This window comes from Aptenodytes patagonicus, chromosome 4 (assembly GCF_965638725.1).
Source record: "Aptenodytes patagonicus chromosome 4, bAptPat1.pri.cur, whole genome shotgun sequence".
Classification (NCBI taxonomy): domain Eukaryota; kingdom Metazoa; phylum Chordata; class Aves; order Sphenisciformes; family Spheniscidae; genus Aptenodytes; species Aptenodytes patagonicus.
Window position 1 is genome coordinate 84,380,105 of NC_134952.1, and position 27,543 is coordinate 84,407,647.

Sequence of the window (27,543 nt, forward strand, 5' to 3'; positions counted from 1 at the left end):
CAGCGGGCCTCGAGAGCGTGTGGAATTTGAAATGGCAAATGCAGGGTTGTTTTTCATTGAAAAGTCAGTTTGTTATGGAAATTGGGCATTTTGTGCCTAAATTTTCAGTTGTTTGGTCTCAAAGATTGGATTTATCATAATGAGGAATTAGAGACGCATGTTTAGCAGTGAAGTTAACTGGTGCCTGCAGACTCTGGCTTTACTGTTGCGCTGGCATTTCCAGAGCAGCTTCCCGTGTCTTGCAAATAGGTGGTTCATCTGGAACCTCGTGATGGTGCTGAAAAGCAAACAGTAATAGTAGGTGCAGCTTCCAGGTGAAAGGAAAGAGCAATGCACATGCAATATGCATATGCATATTTCCCTCATTGCCTCTGTAACGAGGGAGAATCGGTAGAGGTGGGTCGGTGGCAAGGGCCAGTTTTCTCTCTAACTTTCTCAAGCACGTGTCTGTTTTATCAAGCGAAGCCTGACTTTTGTTCCTCGCTTGACTTAATTCTTATTGCCGAGCAAAAGGGCGTCTGGCTGCTGCAAAAGAGAGGTGGACGCAGCTCTGAGCTGAACGGAGAGTTGTTGCAGAGCTCCGTGTCTTGGTAACACCGAAGCACATCTTGTCTGGCTTCAGACACTGTCGCCGTCGTCTCGTTGAGTGCCCACCCGTTTGACAGAAGTTCTTGTGGTTTCGGGAGTGATGTGATTTCACATTGCGGAGCGCGTTTCAAGAGGGTCTTTTGGCTGGGTACCTTCTGTGGCAGATATTTGTAGGTGCTGGAGTTAGGACCGAGGGGTATCTTACCTGTGCTTCCTGCTCAAAGCCACGGAGGCTGGGATCTGAAGGCTGCTGTTGGGGGGGTCTCCCCTCTCTCTGGGGAGGCACCTGCCGAATGAGTTGGGGTGGGAGAGTGCTGTGGGATGGAGTGCAACTCTCCAAAAGCTGTAGCCTCTGCCTTCTCTTGAATATGCCATCCGGTATGCTCGCATGGGGTTTTAACAGCCATGCATTCATGCAAGGTGTAAGCACATGCTAAGAACAGATGGTTGTGAAGTGACCGAGGCAGTGACTCTGCAGAGGGACAGCTCTGCAGAAACTCCGCTGTGAGCAGAAGGAAATGACTGTACCTACAGATAAATACATTTGTTCTTACGTGCATTTGCAGCTCATTCATTCAGACAAATGTACTTCAGTCAGTAATAGGGCATGTGTGTTTATCTGAAACGCTCTGCTTGGTTACACTGAGATGTGAGTGGGGAAACCAAATTTGGTCAAAAGCATAGAATACAGCTGTCATTTATCAAGAGTTAAATCTGAAGGAGCTGTTTTTAAAGCTTACAGTGAGATGTCTGAAATATCTGGGCACAGAAAAAGACGTGTAAATGCTTTCTATAAGCACAAGGCAAGATATTTATCCCAAGTTGGTAGAAGTGCAGAAAGCTCTGACAGTAAAACATTTTTATCAAACTCGTCAAAAAGACGTAACAACTGGCAAATGTAGTTTAAGTGCTTTAGTTTGAAATGGAAGTATATGAAAGGGAAAAGGCATACTTGTGTTTACAGTCAGCATATGAAATTTGGCACTTATTCTTTTATTACTTAATTTTTATTTTGGAAAGTGTCAAGTCCTTAGAAGTTTACCGTAACTTATGTTAGTAGTCCTTCCTCATCTGCTGTGTTACAATAATAGCCTAATGGTCCTTTGACGCTTGTTATACAATGGACTACATAGTCAAGTGATGTAAACTTTGTTGCTCTAAGCTCTTCAATTAAGCTGGATCAGCTTGCACAAGGTATGTGTTAAGTCCAGCCAATGTATTTGGTAAAACAAATGGAAAAATTAATGTAGAATGTTTTTGAAGAGCACTGTATTCAATATTGCAAAATGAGTATGATGGCCTTGTGGTTTTTATTTTTATTTTTAAATGAGTCACAAGGACAGAATAATTATCAGAGAGTCTGCACTCTCAGAAATGATTGTACAAAAAATACTTTTCCAAATGGTAGCTAAAAAGCTCCCAGCTCACGTTTGGAGACAAGAAACATAGTACTAATTAACGTTAGGCCAAGAAAGAGACTTCGCTTGCCTATTTGAATGAAGCGCAGCATGAATTGTACTGGCCAGTGATGCACAAACTATACGCAGTCCAAGTTAATATTTGCTGTGCTTGTGTTCCCTAGGTCATCACACTATTTACATTGGGGTCCATGTGCCGAAGAGCTATAGGAGAAGGAGGCGTCATAGAAGAAGACCTGGGCACAAAGAAAAGAAAGAAAAGGAGAAAATCTCTGAGAACTACTCCGACAAATCAGACGTAGAAAACACCGATGAGACAAGCAGCAGCATCCTTAAACCGCTCAGTAAGTACTGGTTTCAGTTGTCGCTCACTACAATGGTCTGTTGTCTAGTGATCTGCTCCTGATCTGATCGTGGAGGAGGAAACTGGAGCCACAAAAACAGTCATCTCATGTTGCAGGGTCAGAGTAGTCTTAATCAGTTGCTGTCGAATGGTTGCTGTGGCTTAGAAAAGTCACAGGCTGGAGCAGACATTTCATCCCTCTGTATCACCTGAGTTTGCTCCTGAGCTAATGCCAGCCAGGAACAGGCCAAATTTTAAAAAGCAATTTGATGCTGTGTGTAAAGAGATAGCAAGGAAATACAAAGACTGAGTAGATGCCTAGACAGATCTATTGCAGCTTCTGCCCCGGCTCTCAGGATGTGCTCCCTCTCTAGAATTCAAGCAACCTGTGGTTTCAGCTAGCAACAGCCTCACAGGAGCAGGTTGATGAGAAGCACCAAGACTACTGCTGTAGGCTGTGAGAACATACCCACTTGGGATTTGGCTTTATTGTATTGATAACTTCTGGTGCTAATAAGTCTTTTCCCTTCAGTAATGAACCAGTTTTAAGTTTTGCAAACAAAAAGAAGAATAAATTGTAGCATTACTGCATGTTTGAGTATCTGTAGGGGTTGAATATCTGAATTTTGATAGGCAGATGAGGTCCATTTTGGATGCCCTGTAGCTCCATTCGTACTGAAATTGTTAACCAGAGGAGAGAGATTTTTATCTTGTGTCATCACTATGCAGCTCTTCGGTAACGTCGTAGGAGACTGTCATAAAGTCCCATTCCTCTTGCTGTCTTCTCTGTTGGCCACAAGCTTGTTCTGAAATCTGGGGGATGGCTGCTTAAATAGAAGTGGGAGAGAGATGGTGGCAGCCTGCTAAAACGGGAACACGCTAACAAGGTTTGAATATAGGAGAACAGCCGAGGATAGGATATAGCTCAGATTATTGAGGCTCATTCCAGATGGCTGGAGTTTCATTAAAGAACTTGTTTCTAAGTGGGGAAAATGCTTCCTGTGCAAGAGAGTGACCTGATCTTTGATTGAAGAAATACGTGAATTTTTCATTTTGAAATTACGTTGCTGGATAGTTGCTGCGTATAAAGACAGTAACAGGGGATCAGATCAGTCATGTCTTCAGCCCAGGGCCTCTTACTCTCGGTGGTGCAGATACTTCAGAGAGCAGCAACTGGAAAGGAAGACAAGTCACAAAGTCCATTTGCTCTTCGTAGCTGTAGTTCCCTAGTTGTCCCAAGGAAGTTTTCTTGTCAACGCTGAGAAACCAGGAGTTGGTTTTGCACCAAAGGACATAATTGCCTGTCTTCAAGAACTCTAGATATTTTAAGTTTAACTTTTATATTTACATCTCTGTTCTTCTTTGGCGTGCAAGTGACCAGATCTGTAGAAATTCCTTTCTGGCTTCTGGATGTATCGATATCCTCGGGGAATCATTTCCACAGGCTAATTGTGCCCATGGTTGCAAACCTATTTCTTCCATCAGGTTTTGATTTTCTGCCTTTCATTTTGTTCATCGTTGTTTCTGTTTTATGTCATTTGAGAAAGGGTTAATGGTATTTTTTCCTCTATTGTTTCTACATGTTAGTACGTTCTTGTCTACTCTTTATCTGCATGTAAAAATGTGCAGTCTTTTCATCTCTCTTTATGTGAGAATTTTCCCATAGACTTTTCCACCCTGACGTCTTTGCACTACGTATTTTTGGAATGGGAATCACTGAAATACCACACAATATTCCAGGTGTCCCATGCAATAGCGTTAATACTACACCATTTGTAACTTTTCCTGTATTATTCACCGTCTCATGTATCCAGATACTTTACCAGGTTCTTGCAGGGACTTGCTGCATTGTGCTGGTGGCCAGATCTTTTTACAAGCTGGCGCAGTTAATTTATAACACTGTAAAGGATAGGAGTAGTTCAGATTACTGTCTTGAATTTCCAAACATTGAATTACATGTTGCCACACCTCCCAGGTTTTTTTCCCCTTCTGAAACTTGTCTTCGTAGGTAACCTGAATTATTTGTTTCCTACGCTTTTTTTGCTGGCTAACAACCCTTTCTTCTCTAGTTCCGCGTATGTAGTAACACCAGGCTTCCTTCAGAAATTTCTGCTGTTCTGCTTTTGACATTCTCCATCATTTAGAAATGGCTCTTTACTTCCGTTGCGTTTTCTGTCTCTTAGGTGATTGCCGATCTGAGACAGTTGTTGGATGTTCAGACTGTGCCAGCTTTAGATGTCTCTTACTGGAACTTTGAAGAAGGCTTTCTGAGGGTCTGAGTGGCTTACGTGCACCACGTATCCAGCTGCTGTGTCCACTCTTAGTTATGGCAGGTGTGTCCAAGAGGAGACCGGGTCTCTTGAGACAAAGAAAAGCATGCCTCACCAGCTTAGTCTGATATTCGTTGCTGGCAATCATGGCAAGAAATCTCAGTTATAACCCTATAACCCTGGTTTTTTAATCTGCATCTGTTAATTGTAAATGAGTTGGGGGTACGTGGCTCAAATTCAGTTTCAAAAGAGCGCTAAGAATATTAGAAACAAAGAATTGGGGAATTTTGAACACCAATTTTAATGGAGTTGGGAGAAAGCTGAAATGAAATATCTTGCATATATTTGAGACAGCTGGCAGCAGAGAGTACGTGGCATAGGGAGCTGAAGTATCTGTTAGGACTTAGCCCTGTGGTTTGGTGGAGTGGGACAGAGTGAAGGCATTTGCTATGGAGTAGGGCTGCCAGCTGGCCAGTGGAGAAGAAGTGGCTGCACTGTGACTGGGAAGGAGGGAGTTTTGGATTTTGCTCCTCTTCTTTGAAGGGAGAAAAAATAATGGAAACTGAGTGAGAAATGAAATGCAGAGCGTGGAGACAACCAGAGAGCAAGCGTTAGTCTAACATGCTTGAGGTCATTTTACAGGGATGGATGATTATAAAGGGACTGCATCTGTCAGAGCTAGGCCAGCTCTGCGGGAGCTTGCTGGTATGCGTGTGGGGTACACAGTGTTTCCATGTCATCAGAAGAGGAGGAAAAAAAGAAGTGCTGGACACCAAGGAAAGAGGAAGTCCTGAGCCCGCTGTGCCCTCTAACGCAGCTCAGCGCCTTTCTCGTGAAGGCACCCAAGAATAGAAGAGTGAGGGTGTTGCAGTTCCCAGGATTAAGGGCTGCTGGGACAGCTGTGTTAATGACCTTTGCATAACACCGCTTTGCGTGATGGCTGGCTGTAACCAGGGACTGTGCTCACCACTAAAAAAAGGGATCGGATTCACGCACGCTTCAGGTACCCGTCAGAGACTGAGGCTCGACGAGTACTGTGTTGTGAATATAATGTGTAGGGCACTGCCTTCAGAAAGGCTGCAGAGGAGGTGATAGGTGTACGCAAGTTTAATGAGATAATAAAATGAAAGTGCTGTTTATGTAGTTAAGGATGAGGTGAAGGGACTGAACTGGATGACATGTCAGTCTTTTGCTTAGAATTGGAAGATTTTGGATTCGTATATTTTGTTAACCAGGTTTTAAAACAAGCAAACCCCAAACATCTTGAGGAAGGGTACAGTGCATCTCGGTCTATAAAACTGAGAATTTACTTAGCTCCTTCTCTTTGTGGATTTTTGCAGTTATTAACTTGCCCAAGTATTAGACACTGTCGGTTCAGCTTGTATATAATTCGTAGTTTATTTCATCTTCAAATACAAGGACGAGCATATAAAGTTTGATTTGCAAAGTCATTAATAACGTAGTTGTTAAAATAGTTCCTAGAAGTTAAGGAAATGACTTGATTGTCTCCATTATACTGAGAGCTTTGTTTTTACTGAGTAGAAAGCTTAAGCCAGCTTTGATTCCATACATCACTTCTATTTCTTGATCTGTCCTTAAGGACCGTGAAGCCTAAACTCAGATATCTTACCTGAAGATGATTTCTCAGCTTCTTTGGTGAAAACTGTGCAATCAGATTTTGACCAAATCTGGATTTGACTCACCAGGTCAAGCTGCTTGTCCCACAGCAGATGAGCCTGACAAAACATGTCTGTGGATACAGGCAAGAGAGTCAACAGGTCCAGAAATGCAAACCTTCCATATAAACGTTTTGTTCCAGTTCAAAACCGGTCTAGCTGCGCTTCTGTAGTTGGGAATTGGTGCAGTCTGGAAATGTCAATCCTTTTTTTTCAGTCTGTGTCCAGTCAAACAGGCCAAACTCTGGTAGTTTATAAACAACCTTCAGCTCTCCCATCTGGAGAGAGTTAGGGAAATTGAACATGTACAGCTATGTTTTATCTTAAGTTAATTATTGCTTGGGAAAGATGCCTCCTTCAAAAATCCAGACAGGGATTTTCTCTGATACACTTAGGAGGAGGCATGAAGGCGATGTGCCCTCTGCAGAGCCCTTTCAGTATATTCCAGGCCTGCAGGGCTGTCTCTGCGCTTGGAGAGAAAATTGGAGTTCACACCCTTGTTCTCAGGCAGGACTGCTGACACTGGTGCTAGATGAGATGTGGCTTCCTTTAACCGCAGACTATTACAAATCCGCGTTCCAGGTGAAGTGTACCAGCACCTTATTTCTAAAAGGTGCTTGCAACTGGTAAGAAGGAAACACTTTTTAGCAGTGGTTATTCTGCACTGTCCAGGAAGCTGGCATACAAGTATTTTTGAGGGTAAAAAAAAAAAAAAAAGTATGTATTATTGCATTACTAGTAAGTGGGCTTTGAATACCCTCTTATCTGCCTAAAACACACATGAGTTGGAAAACAGATGAAGATTTATGCTGTCGGAACACTGCAGAAGGGGAAGGATAGCATATTGAGAGACGATGAGTGAAATGGGGTTTTCAGAGGGAAGGTTTAGTGATTTTTTTTGTAGTGCTAACGGCTGGAGTATTGACCCGCTAGTATTTTGGGCATATTCAATTGGTCTATGATTAACTATGGTTAATGCACTTAGTGGGGTGAAGGAAAGGCTCAGCTGGCTAGAGAAGGGAGTTGATGGTGGAAAGCCACAGGAGGCTTGTCAGCTGGCAGGGGTTGGTGGTTCTGCCTTCTCAGGTCGGCCGATTGCTTACCTCAACGCGAAGCGGATGATATAGTTTGCTGTTACTTGCAAGGGAGGAACAAGGAAGGCAGATACAAGTTTCTTCTTCGGGACAGGCTGCGGTCTGAATCCATTTCCCTCTTCCTCATTCTTTACTACAGACGTGGAGATGTTCCCATGAGGAAATGCATCTCTGCTTGATCTGGGAAGGGGTTTCTTCTCATTGTCTGGTTGCCCTCCAAGTTAATTTGGCTCGCCTCCCTCGCTCAAACCCAAGGAAATAATGTCTCTCGGTAAGCACTGTCGTAGCAGGCAGCGTGTGGACACTGTGTTGATGTACACAGCAGTATGAGGGTGCTCTGCAGAGATGCCTATGCTTGCGCAGAACTTGCTTGGGTTGTTCTTGGGCTGGCCCAGTTCTGTGCCCCTTAGACACACAGCATGTGCAGAAGGTACATGTTAACAAAGATAGGAATATCTCTATTTTGAAACTCCGATAGAGCGTTTAGAACAGAAGTGCTTGGAATATGAGGTACAGACTGGGGCTGATGTGAGCGATGACCGTGTCAGAAGAAACAGAAGTAGAAAAACGTACGATTCTTTGACAGACTGGCAATTCTCATCTTTGTTCAGTTGACCTGTGCGTGGCCTATGGTTTCTGGAAGGTAAGAAACTGTCTGCGTGTATTCGTGACTCTGAATTCAGTGGCTGGGGTAAAAGTCCTTTTATAGGCAAAGGTGACTGCAAGCAAATGGAGAGCAAGAAGCCCAAAATATAAAATACCTGTCCCTTTCCAAAATATCTTGGGGGAGTTTCATGTGTAGTCAAGGACTAGCAGTATAAGCTATAAAGTAATGACTTGCAATACTACACCTCAGTTCAAGCCCTAAGGCATTTTACACAAAATAATCACAAAAATGATGCTAGTAATATAGGTAACGAGATTGAAAATTCTCTGTTCTTTGGAGTGGTTTTAAAGCTAGCTGGCAATAAACATCCTCAAACCTTGTTTTCAGGAAGTTGACTAGAGGCATCGCTTGCTTTTTAATTTTTCTTTTTCTCAGTTTAAAAAGTAGGGGTGAGAAGGTGTGGGCATGGCACTTGTGTGCCCCGCATTCATGTGAAGTGATGCTCACTCCTCTGCTTTGCTCTGTAACGTTTTGGAGAGCTGTTAATGCAGCCTGCAGGTTTGAGGAGGATGCGAGCCTTCATTCACAATTTATAGAAAGAAGGCAGTAGGCAAGTGGATTGATTGCAGCATCTTATGTTCTTGAGGTCTTTCTCCTCTGAATCGCAAAGTCTCGTTGGCAGCCTGACTTTAGCCTCTTTCTGCTTTCATTTTTAACAACGTTACGTGGAAATAGGATAAAGAAGGAATTTGCTTTGATGGGACAAAGTAAGCTGCCTGCTTATGATGTATGTCTGCCCCTTTGCTCAATATCAGTGCTTATGAACAGTTAGCTTACGCAAGGCCTGAAATAACGTCTTGCATCTACCATCTTAAACGGGACACTGAAGTAGGCAAGTCTGTCTCTCGTAAAGGCAATAGCTAAAATATCCAGAGCAGTGTGCTGAGGGCTGTGCTGTGAAACACACACGGGGACAGAGTCTCCCATGGGGACAAGAGCGAGCCCTCGTGTCCAGGGAGTGCCTGGCGTGAGCTGAGGAATAGACAGCAGGCTCTGTCCCTGGCACTGCCTCTGAAACAAGAGACGAGGCTCTATTTGAAACCACTCGTGGAAAAAGCAATTTGAGCCCACCGGTGTGGAAACCATCTCTTTCTAGTTTTAAATGCAATCCGTTTGACATCCGCGATGCATTCGGCAGGAGTTTTCCAGGCTTTCTGTGGCAGGCCTCCCCTTACAAAGCGCAAGCTTTGCAGCTCTCCAGCACAAAATTGCCTCTTCTCAGGAGCACTTCTACACAAAGTGGGAAACAAGTTGCACGCAGGGTTACTGGAGCGATACGGCAGTTTGAGGAGAATGCGGCATGCCTGATCTGTAGGTGCACCTGCCTGCAGCCCGAGACAGAGACTGCTTGTCAAAATGCCTGTGCCTGGGACACTTACAGAATTGCTCCTGTTTGTCTTAAAGTTGAGTGTGAGGTGGTTATTTAATTGTATGTCTCTTAAAAAATGTGTTTGTGATCTCTTTGGCTGTTCTTAAACGGTCTTCCTACCTCTTGATGTGCAGTCTGGTTTACTAATTGCTTTCCAACTCGGAGTGCCTGCCTTGCAGGAGAAGATCCTGTATTATGGAGAACTTCCCAGTTGATTTCCAGTGAGGAGAAGAAGTTGCCAGTCCAACTGTGGAACAGTCCATCCATAATGAGATCTAATTAATTCAACAAGGATATTTAAACATCAGTTTAGGAAGGCTCAGGCTTGGTGTCTGCCCTGGAAGTTCATTAAGCTAGCAGCTATAAATAGCAGGAGACAGCTACGGGATTGAAATAAATGTACCTACTTAGCAGAGCAGATGCAGCACAGTCGGGGTGTGCCAAGAGTCCTCTTTCTATTAGCGTTGTTGGATTTTTCAGCAATCCAATTTCTTTCCTGGCTCTTCAAGACACGGGCTGGGATTTTCCAAAAGCTTTTAGTTTCGGCTCACCACAGTAAGAGCAACGGCAGACCAGTGTTGAGAGCCTTTGAAAAATACCAAGCAGGATGGCCAAATGGCTTAACTTTTTTTATATGAATATTTTACATAGGGAAGGTGGTCAGGGAGACTTTCCCATAAATGTGAGGGAATCTTTGGTATTTTGGTCTTCAAGAACTGCACAGCAGGCTGGTGGGTTGGTCGAAGGTGGTGGCGTCGGTTGAAGCATGCTTTTTTCTGCCCCTCCCATCTCGAATGCTGCAAGTAGCGTATTTAGGTCACACGTAGTGCAACTGCAGAGGTAAACACAGCAATATTTACTGCTTTGACTGCAAACGTGCCCTCTGCATAGCTGGGGGCCTGTCAGAGAGGCTGTTGGGGTGCAGCTGGCTGAGTAAATGGGAACGGGCACGGGAAGGTGCTCAGGGGCAGGCAGGCAGTGGGAAGGGTGCAGGTGGGGAGGTCAGCCGTGCCTGCGGAGTGCAGAGCCGGCAGCTGGGCACGGCACCGCCTGCTGACACAGCCCTCGCGTCTACCCTCACCTGGCAAAGGAGAGGTTGCATAATGCAGGGAGAGACCACTAATTACCTGGGCTGGACATCTGACTACCCAGGGTAAAGCCGACTGCGTCCTGGCCCTGAATATTTGGTTAGGACCTTCTTCTGGTGGGTCAGGCTCCTCTAAGGCAGGACCCCTTTCATCCCTGGCAGGTCGCCTCATTTTGCGGGGTCAGGAAGCTCTCTTGCCGTTCACTGCAGGGGATACAAACCTGGAGCTGCGTTAGGTTTCAAGATGGATATTTTGGGGCTTATGGGTGGGTTCAGGGAAGAGGCTGTGACCTCAGAAAATCCAGAGGAAGGATGGGGAGAGGAGGTGTAAGGAGAGGTTACTTGAAGATGCAGTTGACTGGCAGTTAGGAGGACTTCTTGTGGGTGTGGGAGCGACAGAGAAGAGACACAGGTAGGAGGGAGGTGCTTCAAGCAGCAGCTAAACCCGACTTCCTTTCACCCGTTAATCACTCCAACTCTCGTCGGTGGGAGATGGTCTGGATGGTATTTCTCTTGTTCCTGTGGCTCCGTTCTAACTGCAAAGACTCACAGCTCCCGCTGAAGCACCTGGATAGGGTGAAGGCACGTGGTGATATGAGGTTGGGTCTAGACGTGAACTGTCACCCTAGGCAAAGCCTTTCTTTTTCTTCTTGGCAAGAGTACGGGGTTTTTCTCAGATAGCTAACTAAAAAAAAACCCTCTTTCTTTGCAACACCTCTTGACTGAAGTGTTGGGTTTTTTCTTCTTTAACTTGACTTGTGCATATGCCGATCACATAAGGGCTTCTTATGAACACTTAGGTTTGTTTAAAACACTTTGCACTTCCCTTACACGTAACATCCACCTTACATAGGTAAATGCATGGCTGAAATTGAGCTTACGGCACGGAACGGTGCTAACCTGCCTGATGCTCTTGGTTTGCCTTTGCTGTGCAGCTGAAGGCTGGCAGTCCTGAGAGCTGATCCGTGCGAGTGGCCCAGCAGGTGCCCGTCAGCAGGTGAGTTGCTCTCCAGAGGCTGAGAGGAGCAGGCAGCTGCTTTTTGTTCCCTGTTTTCCCAGCTTTTTATCGCTGCCAAGTATGCCCCCCTGCTCTTGCCTGCACCCGCCCTGTGTTACGTTTTCCCCTTTCCCCCTTTCGGTACGTTTTCTAAAATAATTATTGAAGTGTGTTTTTAATATCTCATTCTGACATAGAGCAAAACTCTCGTATCTTTGCCAAGCTTTCATTCCTTGCTTGTGACAGCTGGGGAAAGGAGCTAAGGTTTTATTTTTTTTATTCCCTTGCAGAATCCAGATTTTGGGTAGGTGTGATAAAGGGTAGGGCTAAACTGTTCCTCCCTCAGTAGGTGTGTACGAGACGCCCATGCACAATAACAGAAAGCGATCTTTCTTGGCGGTGCTGGTTGTTAAGGCAAGCACTGAGTGCCTCTGGTGCAGAGGATTAGTTCTTTTCCTGTCCAGAAAGGTATGGTAGTTGTGATTTTTCCCTTTAGGGTCATTTCTGAAGTTGTTTTTGAGAGTAAGCGTTGGGGAAAAGAAGCAGTTGTCCCTGAATAATTTATGTGCGTGTTAGGTCTGATTAAATTCAGGCATCAGTTGAGTACCCGTAGGAAGTACGCGTGTGCATACCTGTTTGGACGTGACACACGGCGTCTGACCTTCGCCCTGCCACCAGCTGCCCTGGGTGCCTTTGGCAAGTCCTGAAAGCCTGGTGTTGGGATAGTCTTCAAAGGGATAGTTATGTCAGGGATCTCGTGTGACTGAAAATAAATCTCATCCTAATGTAACAGCATTTCCCACGTTATCCTCTCTGGTTGGCACTCTTCATAGAAGAGTTTTGCATCTTGCTCTGGCAAGTCCTTTGCTTTGAGAAAGCCCCCTGCCTACGGGAAGACCCAAACTCTGCTCCCTGAATTTACCTTCTCTCTTCTTCTGCTGTGACATCTGAAGCTCTCCCCACCAGGCTTCCGCTTGATACCAGGATCCGAGGAGAAGGGGCTGAAAACCAAGGGGATAAAAGCTCCATCTATCGGGCTTCCTCTTGTCCTGAACGCTGAAGCAGTTGAGGTGCTGAGGGCCCTGTGCAAGCTGCTGTGAGCACAAGTGTCTGTGCGCCGAGTTCTTTCCCTGGCGGAACATCTCAGCTTGCTTCCAACATCTTTCTTCTTTCCCCAATATCAGTAACTTTTTTCTTCTTTCCAGCAACATTTCTTTAAGTTTTTTTCCATGCATTCCCCAGCCTCTTAAAGTGCCACAAAAGTGTCCTTAGGAAATGAATGACTGTTTAGCCACAGAAGCAAAACCAGCCCCATCTTTGCGATTGTGCGTGGTTCCTCAAAAGAAATTAGCAGCGTAGACTGAAATTCCATACTCAGACTTGACTTATTTCTTGCTTGTGTGTTGTGTTTCCGATAGCGGTAATGTCATTTGGGGTTTGCGTTAGCTGCCTTTAACTGCGTCGAGGCTGGTAGGTACTTCAGTAGAGTTGGCTGGCTTACAAAGGTTTATTGAAGTGACTTAGAGATGTGTCGTGTAGGATTTAGAAAGCATCTTGTATTTCTAGGATTTCAGTGTTCCTTTGGTTGTGATGCAGTCAGACTGGTGCTGAGAAGCGATTCCAGTTTGAAAAAGAGTTTAAAAAAATCAGCGTTGTAATGTGCCCATGTGAAGCCATCGCAAATGCCTGAGCCTGGAATAACGTGGATATACAGGAGAGAATTTTCCACCCGTGCAGAGGCCAGGATAAAATTGTTCAGATCTGAATTCTGCTTTCAGAGATTTCTGGATGTGTCTGGAAGGAGCAGCCACTGCAGTGGAAGAAGCGGGGAATGAATGCGATCATTTTCTTCTCAAGAGAAATTATAATGTGCTTTTGATGAGCATTATTTCTAGGGGCGGTGCATTTAAAGGCACAGTGTCATCTCTTCAGGTATTTTTTAAAACCTGCCTCCACTGTTTTCATCGTTAAAAAACAAAATACAAAATTGCCAGGGTAATAACACCAATATAGACGGTAGAGCTGTCGAGCAGTTCCGCTTACGTTATTGTCAACTTTAAGTGATCAAAATCCATGACCCTGAAATAACAAAATTAATTTGAATGTGAAGTACAAATCCAAAAGTAGTGTTGTTTCAGCTGGCCTTCTGGTTTTGACACCCTAATGCTGTCGCGCTCCTGCCATACTTCTAAGTTTTCTCTACAGTTTGAAGAACTGATACAAATATTTTTTGGTTAAGTGAAAGTTAAGATTCTTCTATAACTTTAACTTCCCCTTGAGAGGGGAGTTAAAATGATAAACCCCATCTAGTTAATATTGAGTTAATTATTGCAAAGTTTGAGATAAAATAACAAGAATTGAGCATTGTGCTTTTGATAAATGTGGTCTGGGCAGAACAGAGAAAATTACCTGCAAAATGAAGTGAAGAATTAGATTCAAAATACCTTCGTTTTGTGGTAGGTATGAGTGATAAAAACATTTTCATTTGCTGGTCACCTCTGCCTTGATTAACTGCGTGTTTGCTTGCAGTTTTACAAGTAAGCCGTTCTTGACTAAGAATGGTCTTTGCTGCTTTTTTCTTTACCAGGCAGTTTTTATTAGAAATTTCCCTTGGCCAAAGGTGACACAATTAGTTATGCTAGATGTAGAGGAAAATAACTCAATACAAACTTTACATTGGGCTTAAAGCCACAGGGTGCATAGCTGTCTACTTTGTGGATTTAAAGTGGTTCTTCAACTTCGTCTTGAATCTTCTTCAGTTTTTAAGTACCAGAAAAAGTGCCTCTGGGAAGTTTTTATGGGGTATATATTGCCACTTTGACATGGTACACTGTTCATGTTTTAGATAGACAAAGCGAAAAAGAGGCCAATTCCTTTCACAGTGCAGGGGAAGACCTCCTTTAACTGGAAGCTCGCTGTGCTAATCTTCTGTCTTGAACTGATAGCATGTGCCGCTGTAATTACCTAAGCCACCTTAATTCTTTGCCTAATTCTGTTCTCTGCATTCACGTGAAACTGCTAAGGGACAGAAAAGTCTAAGGAATTTACCATGTGGGGGAAAAAAAAAAATCTCATTTAGAAGCATTTTGATTTTAAGCCAAAGATATTTCTATAGCTGAGAAGGGCAGAATTGTGTAGGTGATGGTTGGTACTGTAAAGCTGCCCTTTTTGGATTAAACTCTATGCAAATCCATTGGACAGTGTGGGAACAAGCCATCCCAAAGCTCTGGGTTTCTCTCTGTGTATATGTAAACAACAGTTTGAAGCACTTCAAAGCGTATACACTGGACCTGTCCACTGAGCCTGGCAGCTATTTCAACGTTCCCCTTACTATGTTTCATACACAACGTTTCATACAGTGGGTTTTCTGACTCATGTTTTACCAGAAAGCATGGCTTTGTTCTAATGAGGCTCAGTCTTAGTGATTAACAGGCAAACTGGTCAGCAGCGGTGTCACATCGCTTCTGTATATTTATTTTGTAGGTGTATGTAGCATGGATGCTGTTTGGAGTTGAATGCTGTTGGATGGCGAGTACTAACAAAGAGAGGAAAAGTAGCTATCACCGAGATCCTTACTAACTTGGTGGAAATGTTGTATACTAGATGTTCTCTGCTGTCGCTGTTCGGTCATTATCGCCCCAGACAGAGAAGTGACTGGCTGGAGTATGAGTTGATCAGGCAAGTTACAAATTCTCCACTTAGCTTGGTTTCCAGAGAGACTTGCGGAAAGAAGAGGGTTCCGATGACTGTAGGTACTGAAGTTGAGATGGAGGGAGGCACGAGGCAGGCTCGGGGTCTGTCACTGTCGGGAACATTGGAAATAGAGCTGTGAGCTGGAAAGGTCTCGTTCTGTGTGACAACTGAAAATCATTGCTTCGTTCTTAGGAAGTCTTGATGTAGGCTCTGTGCAAAATCCTCTGATGTAAACATAACCAACATCTGGATTTTCTTCTCTAAGCCCTACTTTGCGTTTTCTGTTGGCTCTTGTGAATCTCATTGAACTGTTCCTATTGGGCCCAATTAAAATGTCGATCCCTAGTCTAGTTATTCTTGAAGCTGGTGTCCTCTTTTTTTTTTTCTTTTTCTTTCCACACTCTGAAATCTGCTTATCCATCAGCAGAGCTATTGTAGATTTGCCTATCACTTCTTGCCTCTGCTCTGGGAAGAAGGCGGGTTAGCCACTTCTGGAGGGACTGAAAGGTAGGTTGCAGCTGAGGTCAGCTGGCAGGGGAAGTGCTAGAGGGTAGGGATGGGTAAAAGAGGGGCTCTCCGAGTGCTTCCCACAGCATGGAGCAGAGTCTCCTCTCATCCCAGGAGGTGCAGAGGATTATGCCCGTGACCTACTAACCTCCTCCAGTTGGGATTGCGGGTTTGGGAAATGAGTGCACAGATGGCTACTCTCTGGATGGCAGCAGATGGTGCTGATCTAATGAGTGGGATCAATAGACGTTTTAGCAAAATCGTAGTGAGCGGTGTAGGAATATCTGTAGAACTGCAATGCTGCTCCCTTCTCCCTAATACCAGTCATTTCTGGGCCCTTTCCCTTCTTCTCTTGGCACTCCCCCCCCCATTTATCATCTCCTCCAGATCGGGCTGGCACAAAGATAATGCGGATAATTTTGATTGCACAAGGAAGCTGTTAGGGAATTAGATGATTAAGAAATGTGTGGAGGGCGAACCAGAGATCTCGAGGCCAAAAACCATTACTCGGATGCCAGTAGGTTGGTATGACAAAATGGGAGTGTTAATAAAAAGTAAATCCATCGTATACAGAATACCCTGCTGATAGCAAAAGTCTTTCTGCCTCCCTACAGAATATTGCTCCAGCGTGTGCTTTGCTGGAGCTCTAGCTTGCATAAGCGTGAACCCTAAAATAAATACATTTCTGTCATCATTCACGAAAAACAAGCTTCATTACACCCTTACAAATGCTTTTGAGGTAAGACTTCTATTCAGGCTGAGTCTTCTGCAGCTGTGGGTCTTGTCCAAGGACCCCCTCCTGGGTTTCTCTTTCTGCCAGGGTTATTTTAGGGATGGTGAACTTGCTTTGACATTTCTGCTGCGTTGGAGCACATGCTGTATTGTGAATATGTTCATGCCTTGAAGAAACAACAACTTATCGAGAGGCAAGAACTGCCTTTCTTTTATCTCTTCTGACTCTTTTATCTCTCTGACTGTCTGATAAGCCAAAATGAACTGTTTACCTGTGACCTGAAGGACTGGAAGCCAAAGAACCACCACCAAAGGAAATGGAAATTGAACGGCACTGAAATTTCAGTGTCATAAACCTGAAGAATAAACAAGATAGGCTGGAAAAGGCCTCAGCCCTGGTACATCGATAATTGCAAGTGATTTCCTTTCTTCTTCGTTAGTGTCAGCCATTTCCCACAAGAATGGTATAGTCATTAAAATAAACCTGTATGATATCTGAAAGGAAAGCTTTGAGAGCTGTGGGCTATTCTGCTCAGCTTTGAATCCCGATCCAACATCTTTTCAAGCAGGGGAGAGTCTTTGTTTGGATTTATTTGCTGATTTCTTACCCACTGAGTGAACTTTACAATAATGATATTAAGTACATCAAAATTATGTGTAGGGAAGAGCTTGGTCATCTGACAGCTGAAGAGGACAGCAGATGTTAACTGAAATGTAAGGGATTCTTTATAGATGTGTTAGTACTTGTATCGCCAGATCTGTGTCCATAAAAAGGCAGGTCCCTTTTGGTGCATTTTGCCTTACGGTTTGTATACTCACTGGAAGAGTAGTGTAGACCTCAGCAGTTAAATGGAAATAAAAGTATGCATAAATCAGCAGAGCCTTTCCTTCTGTTTGTAAAGAAACATATGAATGGACTAGTCTCAACCTGAATGTGGTATTGGGCTTGTGTTCAAGTCTTGATTCCAACTGGAGACCTTGATATTTAAATATAGTAATGGGAACTGAGTTCATCCAGCTGAGGAGGGGTGTTTGATTTAGCCCTGAGCTATGGGTATATAATACCCTGTGAATTGCACGGCTGTGCATGAAAGGAGAGGTATTTTGAGCATCCTGATCTGTGGAGACCTCCGGCAGTTACTCTCTGTTGTGTTCATGCTTCAAGAGCAGTTTCATAACGATATGACTTATTAGGCTTGGATTTCAGGCTCTGATTAATAACTTGGCTCCTCTATGTTGAAGCTACGTGGGAGTTTTTTTTTGCTAGGTGAAGCGTGTGTCTTTATTTTGTACTTGCACTTCTGCTAGGGGAACCTGGGTTTGGCAGCAGAAGGCTGCGGCTGTTAAATCTGCGCTTTCGCTTCCTTGGAACAATCTTCCTGATTTAAAAGCAGCGGCAAGTGGTGGAAGGGTGCTGGAAGGTCGAAATGGAGCAGAAAGCATAGGTGTCAAAACCTGTTTGCACACAAAAGGGAAGAGCCGGGCTCCACCATGAGTCAGCTGTATGCTCAGCCTCAGGGAGCCACCCGTCATGACAGAAGTATGTCTCGGAGTGCCTGGCCCTGTGGGAACTGGGCAAATACGGTCTGACAGGGGGGTAGATGATACAGATAATGGATTGACTTTATGTACACGATACAGGAAATAATTACAGAAGTTTACAGTGCTAGGGCGACAATTTGGTCCTTGGCTGTAGAGCACTGATAGCGTTGTGGGTTTGGGGGGATTTTTTTATTTTTGTTTTCAAAATGGGTAAGTAGCTATTATGATGCGAGTCATCAGTCAGGAAAAAAGGACACACAGTAAATAACACCACTCATCGGAATGAGCAATCGGGAAGAGTTCTCTGTAGGCAGTGAAACTTTGCATGCTTGGCTTTTTGTGCAGAGAGGTGAGGAAAGCTATACTGAAAACAGAAGATTTGGATATCAAGACACTTACTGAGTGTCCTGCACCAAATCTGGGCAGAGGTAGGCGTCACACAGACTGGGAGAAGCTCAGTTAAGGTTTTGCTGTGGCCTGCAGTCCAGATGAGTGAGTCTCTCGCCATGAACTGTACAGGAGCGGAGGGTGATGAGCCTCTGTGAATTCCCTGTCTGAAATAAAGATGGGCTTAAAGAGCTCCGGCCGGACAGCACCGCAGCACGTGTCCTTGCAGTGACATTGCACCTCATTTCACACTGAAAGGGCTGAATGCGGTGTGCAAGGTGACTGGTAATGTCTCAGTAAGAGGGTGGTAACCGTGTCCTGTGGGAGCTGCTGTATTTCAGAGTCAAACAGTTCATGGTTACTGTGGTCTGTGGGTGACGGTGAGACTGGCTCGTCACCGCTGCGTGGAACGAATAAACTTGGGAGATGGCAAATGATAGATCCACAAAGTTTCGGGAGCCGTTTGGGGGGCAGTTACGTGCATGGGGCAGATCTGCTCCCGATGAGGAGACGTGCTTATGGAAGCTGCACAAAACTGTGTGGTTTCAAGTCCGTGAAGGCAATGGAAACTTTGAGGCTAGGAAGGAGTTTCATGGATGTGGGAGGATTTCGATGTGTGACTTTGGCCGTTTGGTCCTTGGGTCTCTAAAAGCTTTCTGGGGCATCCTGCAAATCTGTCGGGCTCCAGACGCTGAAGAGAAGAGGAAGTCTGCTTCCTGCTCCTTGCTTGCAGGCAGAGTGCTGACTTGAATATTCAGCTGGGCACTGCCTCTTCCTTGCGCTTTGGGTATTCCTAGAGAACATGTCTGACCCCGTTTTGTTGGACTTGCTCTTATTTGGGTTTCCCTTTATCTGTCTGGGACTTGTTCTGCCTGCTTTGCATATCATGGTTTTCTTGTTCCAGCCTGTTTCTATGTAAATTGCCTAGGATGGGAAACTTCAGAAGGATGAGTCTATAGAAAAAAGAAATGTAGTCAAGTGACTTCATTCCAGCATGCATTTCATCGTGGGAATAAGAGCTCACTCTGCAGAAAGAAAATGCTCACCACCAAACAGCATAAAGTTATTTAATGGCAACAATTGTTCCTTTGGCAAAGTCTAGCTAAAGCTCTCTACGGGGATTAGTCTAGGCTTTGCATTAAAGTTGGGCTGAAACATACTCCGCATTCCTAGTGACAGAAAAGTAGTGCCATCCAGAACAGTTGTTTCATGTCTGCTTTAAGAAATGGGGATTATTTGGGGATGGCCTGTTTCAGATAAATGACTGTTATGGCTTGTAGAATCACATTTGCTAATTGGAGGCAAAAGAAACAGCTATGTAACCACAGAATGTGCTCATGGAAATTATTCACGTGGTTTTTTTAGAGTTAAATCTTGTCAGCTGTGTAGTTCAGATATCAAGCTCATGCTGTGAACTCTTAATTTAGAGGAATCGCTGAAATGTCCCATTTCAGTGGGACGTTGCAGTAATTTTCCTTTGGCTTGGCCGCAAGGGTTTTACCCCTTCTTGCAGCTCCCACAAGTGATGCGTGTCATGCATGGATAGCCTTACAGTGGGGGTATGAGAAGGAGGTAACAGGGTAACTACTAAAGATCTAGGGGGTGAACGGCATGCCTTGGGATCCATACAAATAAATGGTGCTGTAGTCTTTTTGCTAATCTGAATCTGGTTTTCCTTCCAGCTGTGTCAGTGTGACTTTTATTCAGTGGTGAAAAGGGAAGATTTCCAGTTCTTTTGCCTGGTCTACTTAAAATATATATGCATGTATATGTAAAACAGGCAGTATTTTTTAATTAATTGTTTGCCTTCGAAATGAGGTGGCTCTCTGTCTTGTGGGTTCCTTTAATGCCTTGGCAATAAATAAGAAGCTTCCAACTGCAGACAAAACCATATTTGGGGTTAAATGTGAGCATTTTTTGATTGCTGGACCTGTCATTACGGCAAGAGGGCTGACATCCCAGCATCATCTTCTCCTCCTGGGTTTTGGTCGTGCTTTGCCGTAACGATCGGAGGGACTTCAGCAGTACAGGGGCAGGCTGCCAGTACATCTTCTGTCAGCACCTATAGGAACAGCACAGGCAGAAAGAGAACTGTGATTCAGGACAGCACCGAGGAACAAATTTAACCTACAGCATATATTTAGCCTGGCTGTTTTCAAGAGGATTTAAATCCATATTTAAAGCTAAGCATCTGTTGAAGTGCTGTGCAGATTGCTGATATAAATAGTTTGCCGAACTGGAGCTGTTCTGTCTACGTGGGGAAACCTAGGAGCGGGCTAGATTTCAGGGAGCGCTTTCAGCTGCTCTGCCACGCTGGGATGATGCAAGCAGCGCGGCTGTGCCAGATGACTATTTCTGGTATAGATTCTCGCTGTCCTTTCGCCTTTTCTTTAGCTCACTTTCTAATCACCACAGGGTTTTAGAACCAAAGAATTTCCTTTGTCACAGGTGGGAGAAATGGAGCACAAATGGGACTGGAGTTTGACTGTCAATTCCCTGCCTCCTACCCACCACCCCGGATGACCCTGGAGTTGTGCGGGTTTCCAGAAGCGTAGCTCTGCTGGAAGCTTTCCCCCCCTCGCCGGAGTTTACTGTAAACTGATCCTGGGAGGATGAGCAGGGCTATCTCTTCACTGGACAGTTGCCAGCGTGCTCTATATAGCTCACCCTGGTCTCCCTTTGTAAGTAGAGTAATGTAAAAGGGCTTTCTTCTCCCAGCATTATTTACGAGGAGCGTTCTCATTTTCCCTATTATTTTTACTTGTCTTAATGCCAGGTAAGCTGTCACTAAATTGAATGCTAGGTGTTTTCATAGTTTCTCCCTGTCGTTGTGAAAAAGGGGTTATAAAAAAGGGAAACCTAGTGGCCAGACCCCTGTGGGCTGGGACCTTTCTCGAGTCAGACGAAGTTAGGGCGATGAGCAGCTCCGAGCTCCCTTGGAAGAGGTGATGCAGTTGCCGACCTTCTCCCTGAGTCACACGTGAGCCAGGCTTCCTCCCACCTGTTGCTGGGAGGTCGTGTGCTGACTCTGTCTTACGTGGAAAAATGTCCGACAAGAGCTGGTGGCGGTGGTGGTCACTGCCACCCTGCTAACCCTTTTGGCTAGAGCTGCCTCAGACAGCTGTGTTCATGCTGCTCCAGCAAACATTTCCTTTGCATTTAGTTTTCATTTCCAATCTCAAAATATGCTCTTTTTTCCGTGTGAAAGTGGTAACACATGTGGATCTTTCTCCAAAACCTGTTCCTGCGGAACATAAAGTGTTTTTCGCGCTTATGGAGCGAAAGGTGCTTCTTAATGATTGGAGGGTTAAATATTAAGAAGCTGATAAAGGCAGCAACTGGGTAAGGTTTGCTAATGAAGGAGGTCGTGTTACCCCGCTTTTGCGTAATGTCATTCTTCCGTCAGTAGAGCAAAATAGATTTCAGCAAACTGTATCCTCGTTAATTCCTTACCGAGAAGCCAAGTCCCGCGGAGGACTTGAACCCTGTTAACGGCTTGCAGCTGGTAGCGTCCGTGGAAAGTGTTGACTTTCAGGACATCCCATATTTCACAACAGTTGGAGCTGTAGGCTCATAACTGAAACTTGGCAGTATTTGGGAAGCTCTGGATGTGTTTTCTTTCCCTTAGTTTTCTGAAAGTGGATATAATACCTATTAACAAACTAAGAGGTTTTTCTTTGCCCTTCTGGAGAAGAGGATATAGATTGTTTGCAGTAAAACATAGTCTGGTGGATCCATTTCTTAGATTTTCAAAAACTGCCATTCTGCACCAGAAGCAGACTTTCCTTTACGTGACTTAATTCTCTCTCCGTGGCTACTTCTGAACCCTTTGGAAGACCGTGGATATCCCTCAAGTGCAACTGAATGCTATTTTGGGGTTGGGAGAACAATTAGTTTGACTTCTTTACAGCTATGTAAGGTTTGTGACTTGACTCTTTTCAATACTGTCCTGTGATTAATCTCATAGTTTTGTCATTTGTTAACGTAATTGTGTACTTTTTTAAAAATGGAAAAATACTAGGGTATTTGCTACATCATGCCACAGCGGTTATTGCATACTTTTAATGGCTAAAAACCTATTTATCAAAGTTCCTGTGTTTGTAGCCATTTTTGCCAAGGAATTTGGCACGGAAGTGAGCAGGGCAGAGAAATGCAAAGTGTAACGCTTTGGGGAAGAACCTGTTCATTCCTGTTGTCAGAAGGGAACGTGGCTGCTTTAACCAAACTGAAGGGCTTTGAAGATAGAAAGAACTATCAAAAGATGAAGTAATATTAATACGCACATGTAATGAGTTACAGACAAGATGGCTTTCTGGGAGAGAAGTGGGATTGTGTGTTTACAGATTGCAGGAATGCTGTGTAGTACTTCATCTAACAAATGTGTAAACACTCCATTGATACATGCTTATATTGGCCCTTTATATTTGAACCCTTGGTAATGGTTATTTTAGAACAACTTTTGGACTGTGAGGCTGAGACTGCCCAGAAAAGCCGTTTGTATTTCTTTTCACCCATTTTCTTTAAATGGAGTAGTGCAGTATTTACTCTTGGGTTACTTGGAAATTTGGAGGCTTAGGAAGTTGATTTCCTTTTTGGCTGAAGCCTGCTGGTCTTCGGCACATTTTGGAAATAAGTGTTTTGATTTGTTCTGAGGTTTCGTCTGGAAACAAAGTCTCAAGGGGAGAGCTTTGGAAGCCCTGAGGGTTGGGGTTACCTCTGTTCTCAGTGAAGTCGGTGGCGAGAGTCTGAGTGACTGCAGAAGTCAAGTCACCTGCTCAATGCCTTCACTCAAGACTTACGCTTATCGTCATCGCTTTCTCTTTTGGTTGAACCGCTGGTACAAAAATCAGTACGTTTTTGCTTTTCACTAGCGTTAACAGATGTTGCATTTTAATGACCTAAGCTGTCTTACTTGTGAAATATTTATTAGTAAATGCAGCTTTTTAGAAGCGTTTAAAGCTCCTTCTGGTTTTCATGGCAAGCAATTTTTTTTCTAAGTCCTTTTTGGTGATAATAGCACTTATGAACTGTTTTGTGCATTTAAAAATGGCGACTGTTTAAGTCTGAGATCACAGCATGTGTAGCCACAGGCCTCGCCTTTGATTATCTTCTGTAATTTTACGTCTTTTTTGACTGTGGGTCTGTGTGGGTCAGGCTTATGGTATTTATTGCAAGCGGTTTCACTTGCTGCCTGTACTTGTCTGAAGTGTTTGGAAGTGGTGGTGACGCTGTGCTTTCTTGCAAGCATTTTAACCCGGCTCTCGTAAGAAATGGAAAGACAGAAGGTTTTTGCCTGGTCAGCTTTCATTTGGACATGGCGTGTGTAGGAGCCGCTGCTGTCAATGACTTCGTTTCTGGCAGGGGTTGATCATTTGGACGCTGCTACCACCGTAGCTTCAGGTTGTAAGAGGAGAGGCCCTAGGTACAAGTTTTAGGAGAGCTTGAGACCTTTGTATGGGTGTAGGACAGCTTTAGGTGGTATCGGCGCACTGTCAAATGCTCTTGACGTAGAAGTGGTGGTGTCTGTGAAAGGACATCCTCCCGAGAGATTTGTGCAAGAAGGGGTGCCGGTAGCTCCTGTCTTTCTTTCCATCGTAAATGTGGATTCTGCAGGTGATCCACCTGCTGTGGACATCGGTGTGTGCCTTCGGGGAAAAAGTGGAGAAGTAGTGCACCTACTGAGGGTCTCAAGAGGGACTTCTGGTCTCTCCTGGGTGGGTCTGTGGGAGGAACAAAGAGGAGACAGCAATTCTGTGGGGATATCCAAAGCCCTGCCTGTTGGCAAGGGAGATACCGTGTTTTAGCAGAGAGCGAGCAACACTTTGTTTGACAAATGGTATCTTGGAAACAAAATCCTAACACCAGTATTTCTGAACTTGGGAAATATCCCAGAAGTAAGCCAGCATGCATACTTGTTTATGTGCTTATCTAAGAGGGTTATCTGCCTGCTTCAGGTTTTGCACCGAGAAGTGTGTTATTTCTTAAAAAAACATTTAAAACCAGGATGTATCTATGCCATGAAAAGCAAGGAAATTGGAATGGCAGGTCCTCTTCCGTAACTCCTCTGAAGACCAGACCACATTTACGATGACTTGCGTGGGGGGAGCGGTGCTGTTTCCCCTGGCACACAGAGTCAGAGCGGTCCCAGGTTTTCCAAGACCTGCGTGTGGATTTAGCTGTAGGCACACAGAAATTAACCAGCTTTACGTATACGCTTCCCAGGCAGTACGCTTGCAATTCATTTTCATGCTGCTCCGATGTATGTGTGCATGTTTTGATTAATCTGCTTCCTGCTGTTCGGCCGTCATTTGCGGAGTGCAGTTCTGGGCTTTATTTTTTTTATTCCTTTTTTCCTTCGTTGTGGTGGTGGTGGGTTTTTTTAATACCTCTGCAATCCCTTCTGGTGGGGGAAAGTATTCATTGCAGGAAAAAAAGGGAAAGATATGTCCTAGAGTGTACCGGCTGTGTTCTTAGGCACAGGCTGGAGGTGAGATCAGTTTTCTGGCTCATACCAGAGCAGCCTCATGTGGGTCTCCTGTGTTGGGCCACTGAAGACTTCAGCTAAGTTCGTTTCGAGCCGAACTTGGTGTTGCTGTAGGTATGTTGCTCTTGCAGTCAATGACAGCTTCATTCTTAAGGTGACTGGGATGAGCTAGGACAGTACCAGGGGTATCTGGTGGCCTTCCCCGAGGTCCTAGGGCCATGGCTGAGATGGTGAGCCAGAGGGTCCCTTGCACATCTGGCTGGTGATTCTGAACTCTCCTCTTCCAACACATGGAGAACTCGGTGGAGCTCGTCCAAGTCGAACTGCAGTGGTGCTTTTCTCTGCCCTGACACTGGAGAGGGAGCGCCTGTTAAAAGCCCACATAGCCAAGACAGCTCTTGGTGCAGAAGAGAAGATGCTCTGTTCTTGGAAGCCCACGGCTTCAGAAACATCAGGTCAGTGCTGGACTAGTTGTAAAAACATCCTCCTCCGACTAAATCCGGTGTGACATTTTTTCGAGTAATGTGGGTTTGGTGTCCTTCATTTAGGAAGAACAGACAGATTTTACATAGCAAGAGGAAGAGTAAATGTTTTGCAAGAAATATTTTGCTTCCTATCAAGGTCACGTATTTTCTTTCAGTTATGCAAAGCATGTGCTTAAAATGGGAATCGCTAGTTGAGGACAGCTTTCAAATGCAGTAATCTTAGCAAAGAAATCCTTGGGGTTTATTGCTCACAATTTCCTGTCTCTTTGTGAGATAAAAAACAAACGTGTTTTGAAGAGAAGCTTTTTTTTATCTAGACCAGGTCCTCCTTTGTGGACCTGCAGTGAACTGAACCATTCCCATCTTTGACGTGATGTTGTTGGTAGACGTTTGACTTCATCTCAATATCAAGCAGAAGAACCTGGGTTGTGGTTGAGGGAACAGGTATCTGATAGAGCTGTCCGCTTCTCTGTGGCTTCTTGACTGCCACAAAGTTGAGAAACACCTGGAAAACAGCTTCTGACTTCTTTTTTCTACATGTTCTTGTCTTTAATGCCTTTGATGGATACACGTAGCAAACAGTCCCTACTTGTTTTTCTTCCGAAGTTACTTTTCCAGGTGATGGAGTTGTCCTTAGGATGTTCGACAAGGTTGGGATATTGAGCAGTGCACAGTGTCCATATTGCAGCCCGTGGGTGGATGAGGTGCTGCTGTAGTGCAAGTACAGCAGTTAATGCACAGCAGATTGCTGGCAGGTTTATTTCATTATCTTTTTTTCTTTTTTTTTTTTCTTTTTCTGAGTTTGCTGCTGCATGAAATCTATTTACTAAAAACTCAGGGGAAGAAAACAGGTTGATGTTGATATATGAGCACATGTGCTGTCCTCAGTTTGACTTCACATATGCTACTGTGTCCATCAAGGTTTCAAGATTCTTTGAACAACATTCTTTTAAAAACAGAAGGCAACAAAGACTTGGTAACATTTCCCCTGCAGAGATGAGTGCGGCCCTTCACAGGAGATGATTTTCAAGTTACTAGCCTAGGCTTCTCTTTCAGTAACTGCTGTAGCAAGGGTCTGTTGATGTGTCTGTGGCACCAAAGAGCTCTTCTTCCTCTTACGCCCTTTGCTTGCTCTGAAATAAACGAAGCCCCCAAACAATTTCGTGTTCCTTCTTCAAAACTTCTTCAGCGTAAGTGACATAGCAAGGTGCGATGACTCCGGGAAAGGGGATTTCACTGACCCGTACTCATGTTGCTCTTAGCTGTATCCCTGGCAAGGTTTGCTCAGCACTTTTTTGTAGATTGGGAAAGTGAGGGGATTCCTCTGGCTCTGCAGCGACTTGGGTTTACATACAGCTTTAAGCAAATACTTTGAACTGGGGGGCAGGGGGAGGAGGGGAATTTTATTTCCCTGAAAATCAACTGTGTATTTCTTAACATAATTTTTCTGTCTCTTTTTAAAAATTCAATAGGCTTTAAGCCAAGCTTTAAAAAAAAAAAAAAAAATCAAATCCCTTCTCTGTGTGTGCATTTGCATACACAAATAAAACTGTTAAAATTCTGCAATCTGACATGGCTGAGATGAATCCATGTGTGTCTTGGCACGTGTATTATGCATTCTCAGTGAATTTCTTTCTACTCCGCAGCTTCATTGCTGCCTCTTGCTTGCAGACTGCTCCTCCCCTTGTTGGTTGGGGTAGTGTTTCTTTTTTCCTGGAGCCATGAAAATGTGCATCTCGCTCTGGAGAATTTGAGTCAGTAGCCGAAGTAATGTATGAGCCAGGTCACCAGGCAGCCTGGTTTGCCTTAAAAAAAAAAAAAATTAACAAAATCTTGGTGTCATCAGTGTCTTGAATCAGCGAGTAGGAAACTTTAATTTACATAATGGATTTTAATCCAGGTATATACTTTCATGAGTTCCTAAAGGGAAGTTGATTCTCAATGATTGATTTGATGTTAATGTTTCTTTCACACTATCATTCCATTTTGGCAGCCAAGTCGCACTTAGAAATATTTGTTTAAATTCTATAATGTAATCTACAGTTATTCAGCATCTTAATTTTTGTGCACTAGAAAGTAGTAACTAATGCATTTTTTATTTACTATTTTATAGAATAGAATAGAATAGAATCATTGAGGTTGGAAAAGACCTCTAAGATCATCGAGTCCAACCGTCAACCCAACACCACCATGCCCACTAAACC

At 44.2% G+C, this 27,543-nt stretch overlaps 1 protein-coding gene across 5 annotated transcripts in view; it reads left to right on the top strand.

Annotated features, from left to right (window-relative positions):
* Positions 1–27,543, top strand: part of SLC4A4 (solute carrier family 4 member 4) — a 230,496-nt gene that overhangs the window by 83,549 nt on the left and 119,404 nt on the right. For all 5 annotated transcript variants that reach the window (XM_076337456.1, XM_076337459.1, XM_076337457.1 and 2 more), the window contains one exon: positions 2,171–2,350. In XM_076337456.1, the coding sequence (XP_076193571.1) occupies positions 2,171–2,350 (180 nt within the window). The remainder of the gene's footprint in view (positions 1–2,170; positions 2,351–27,543) is intronic.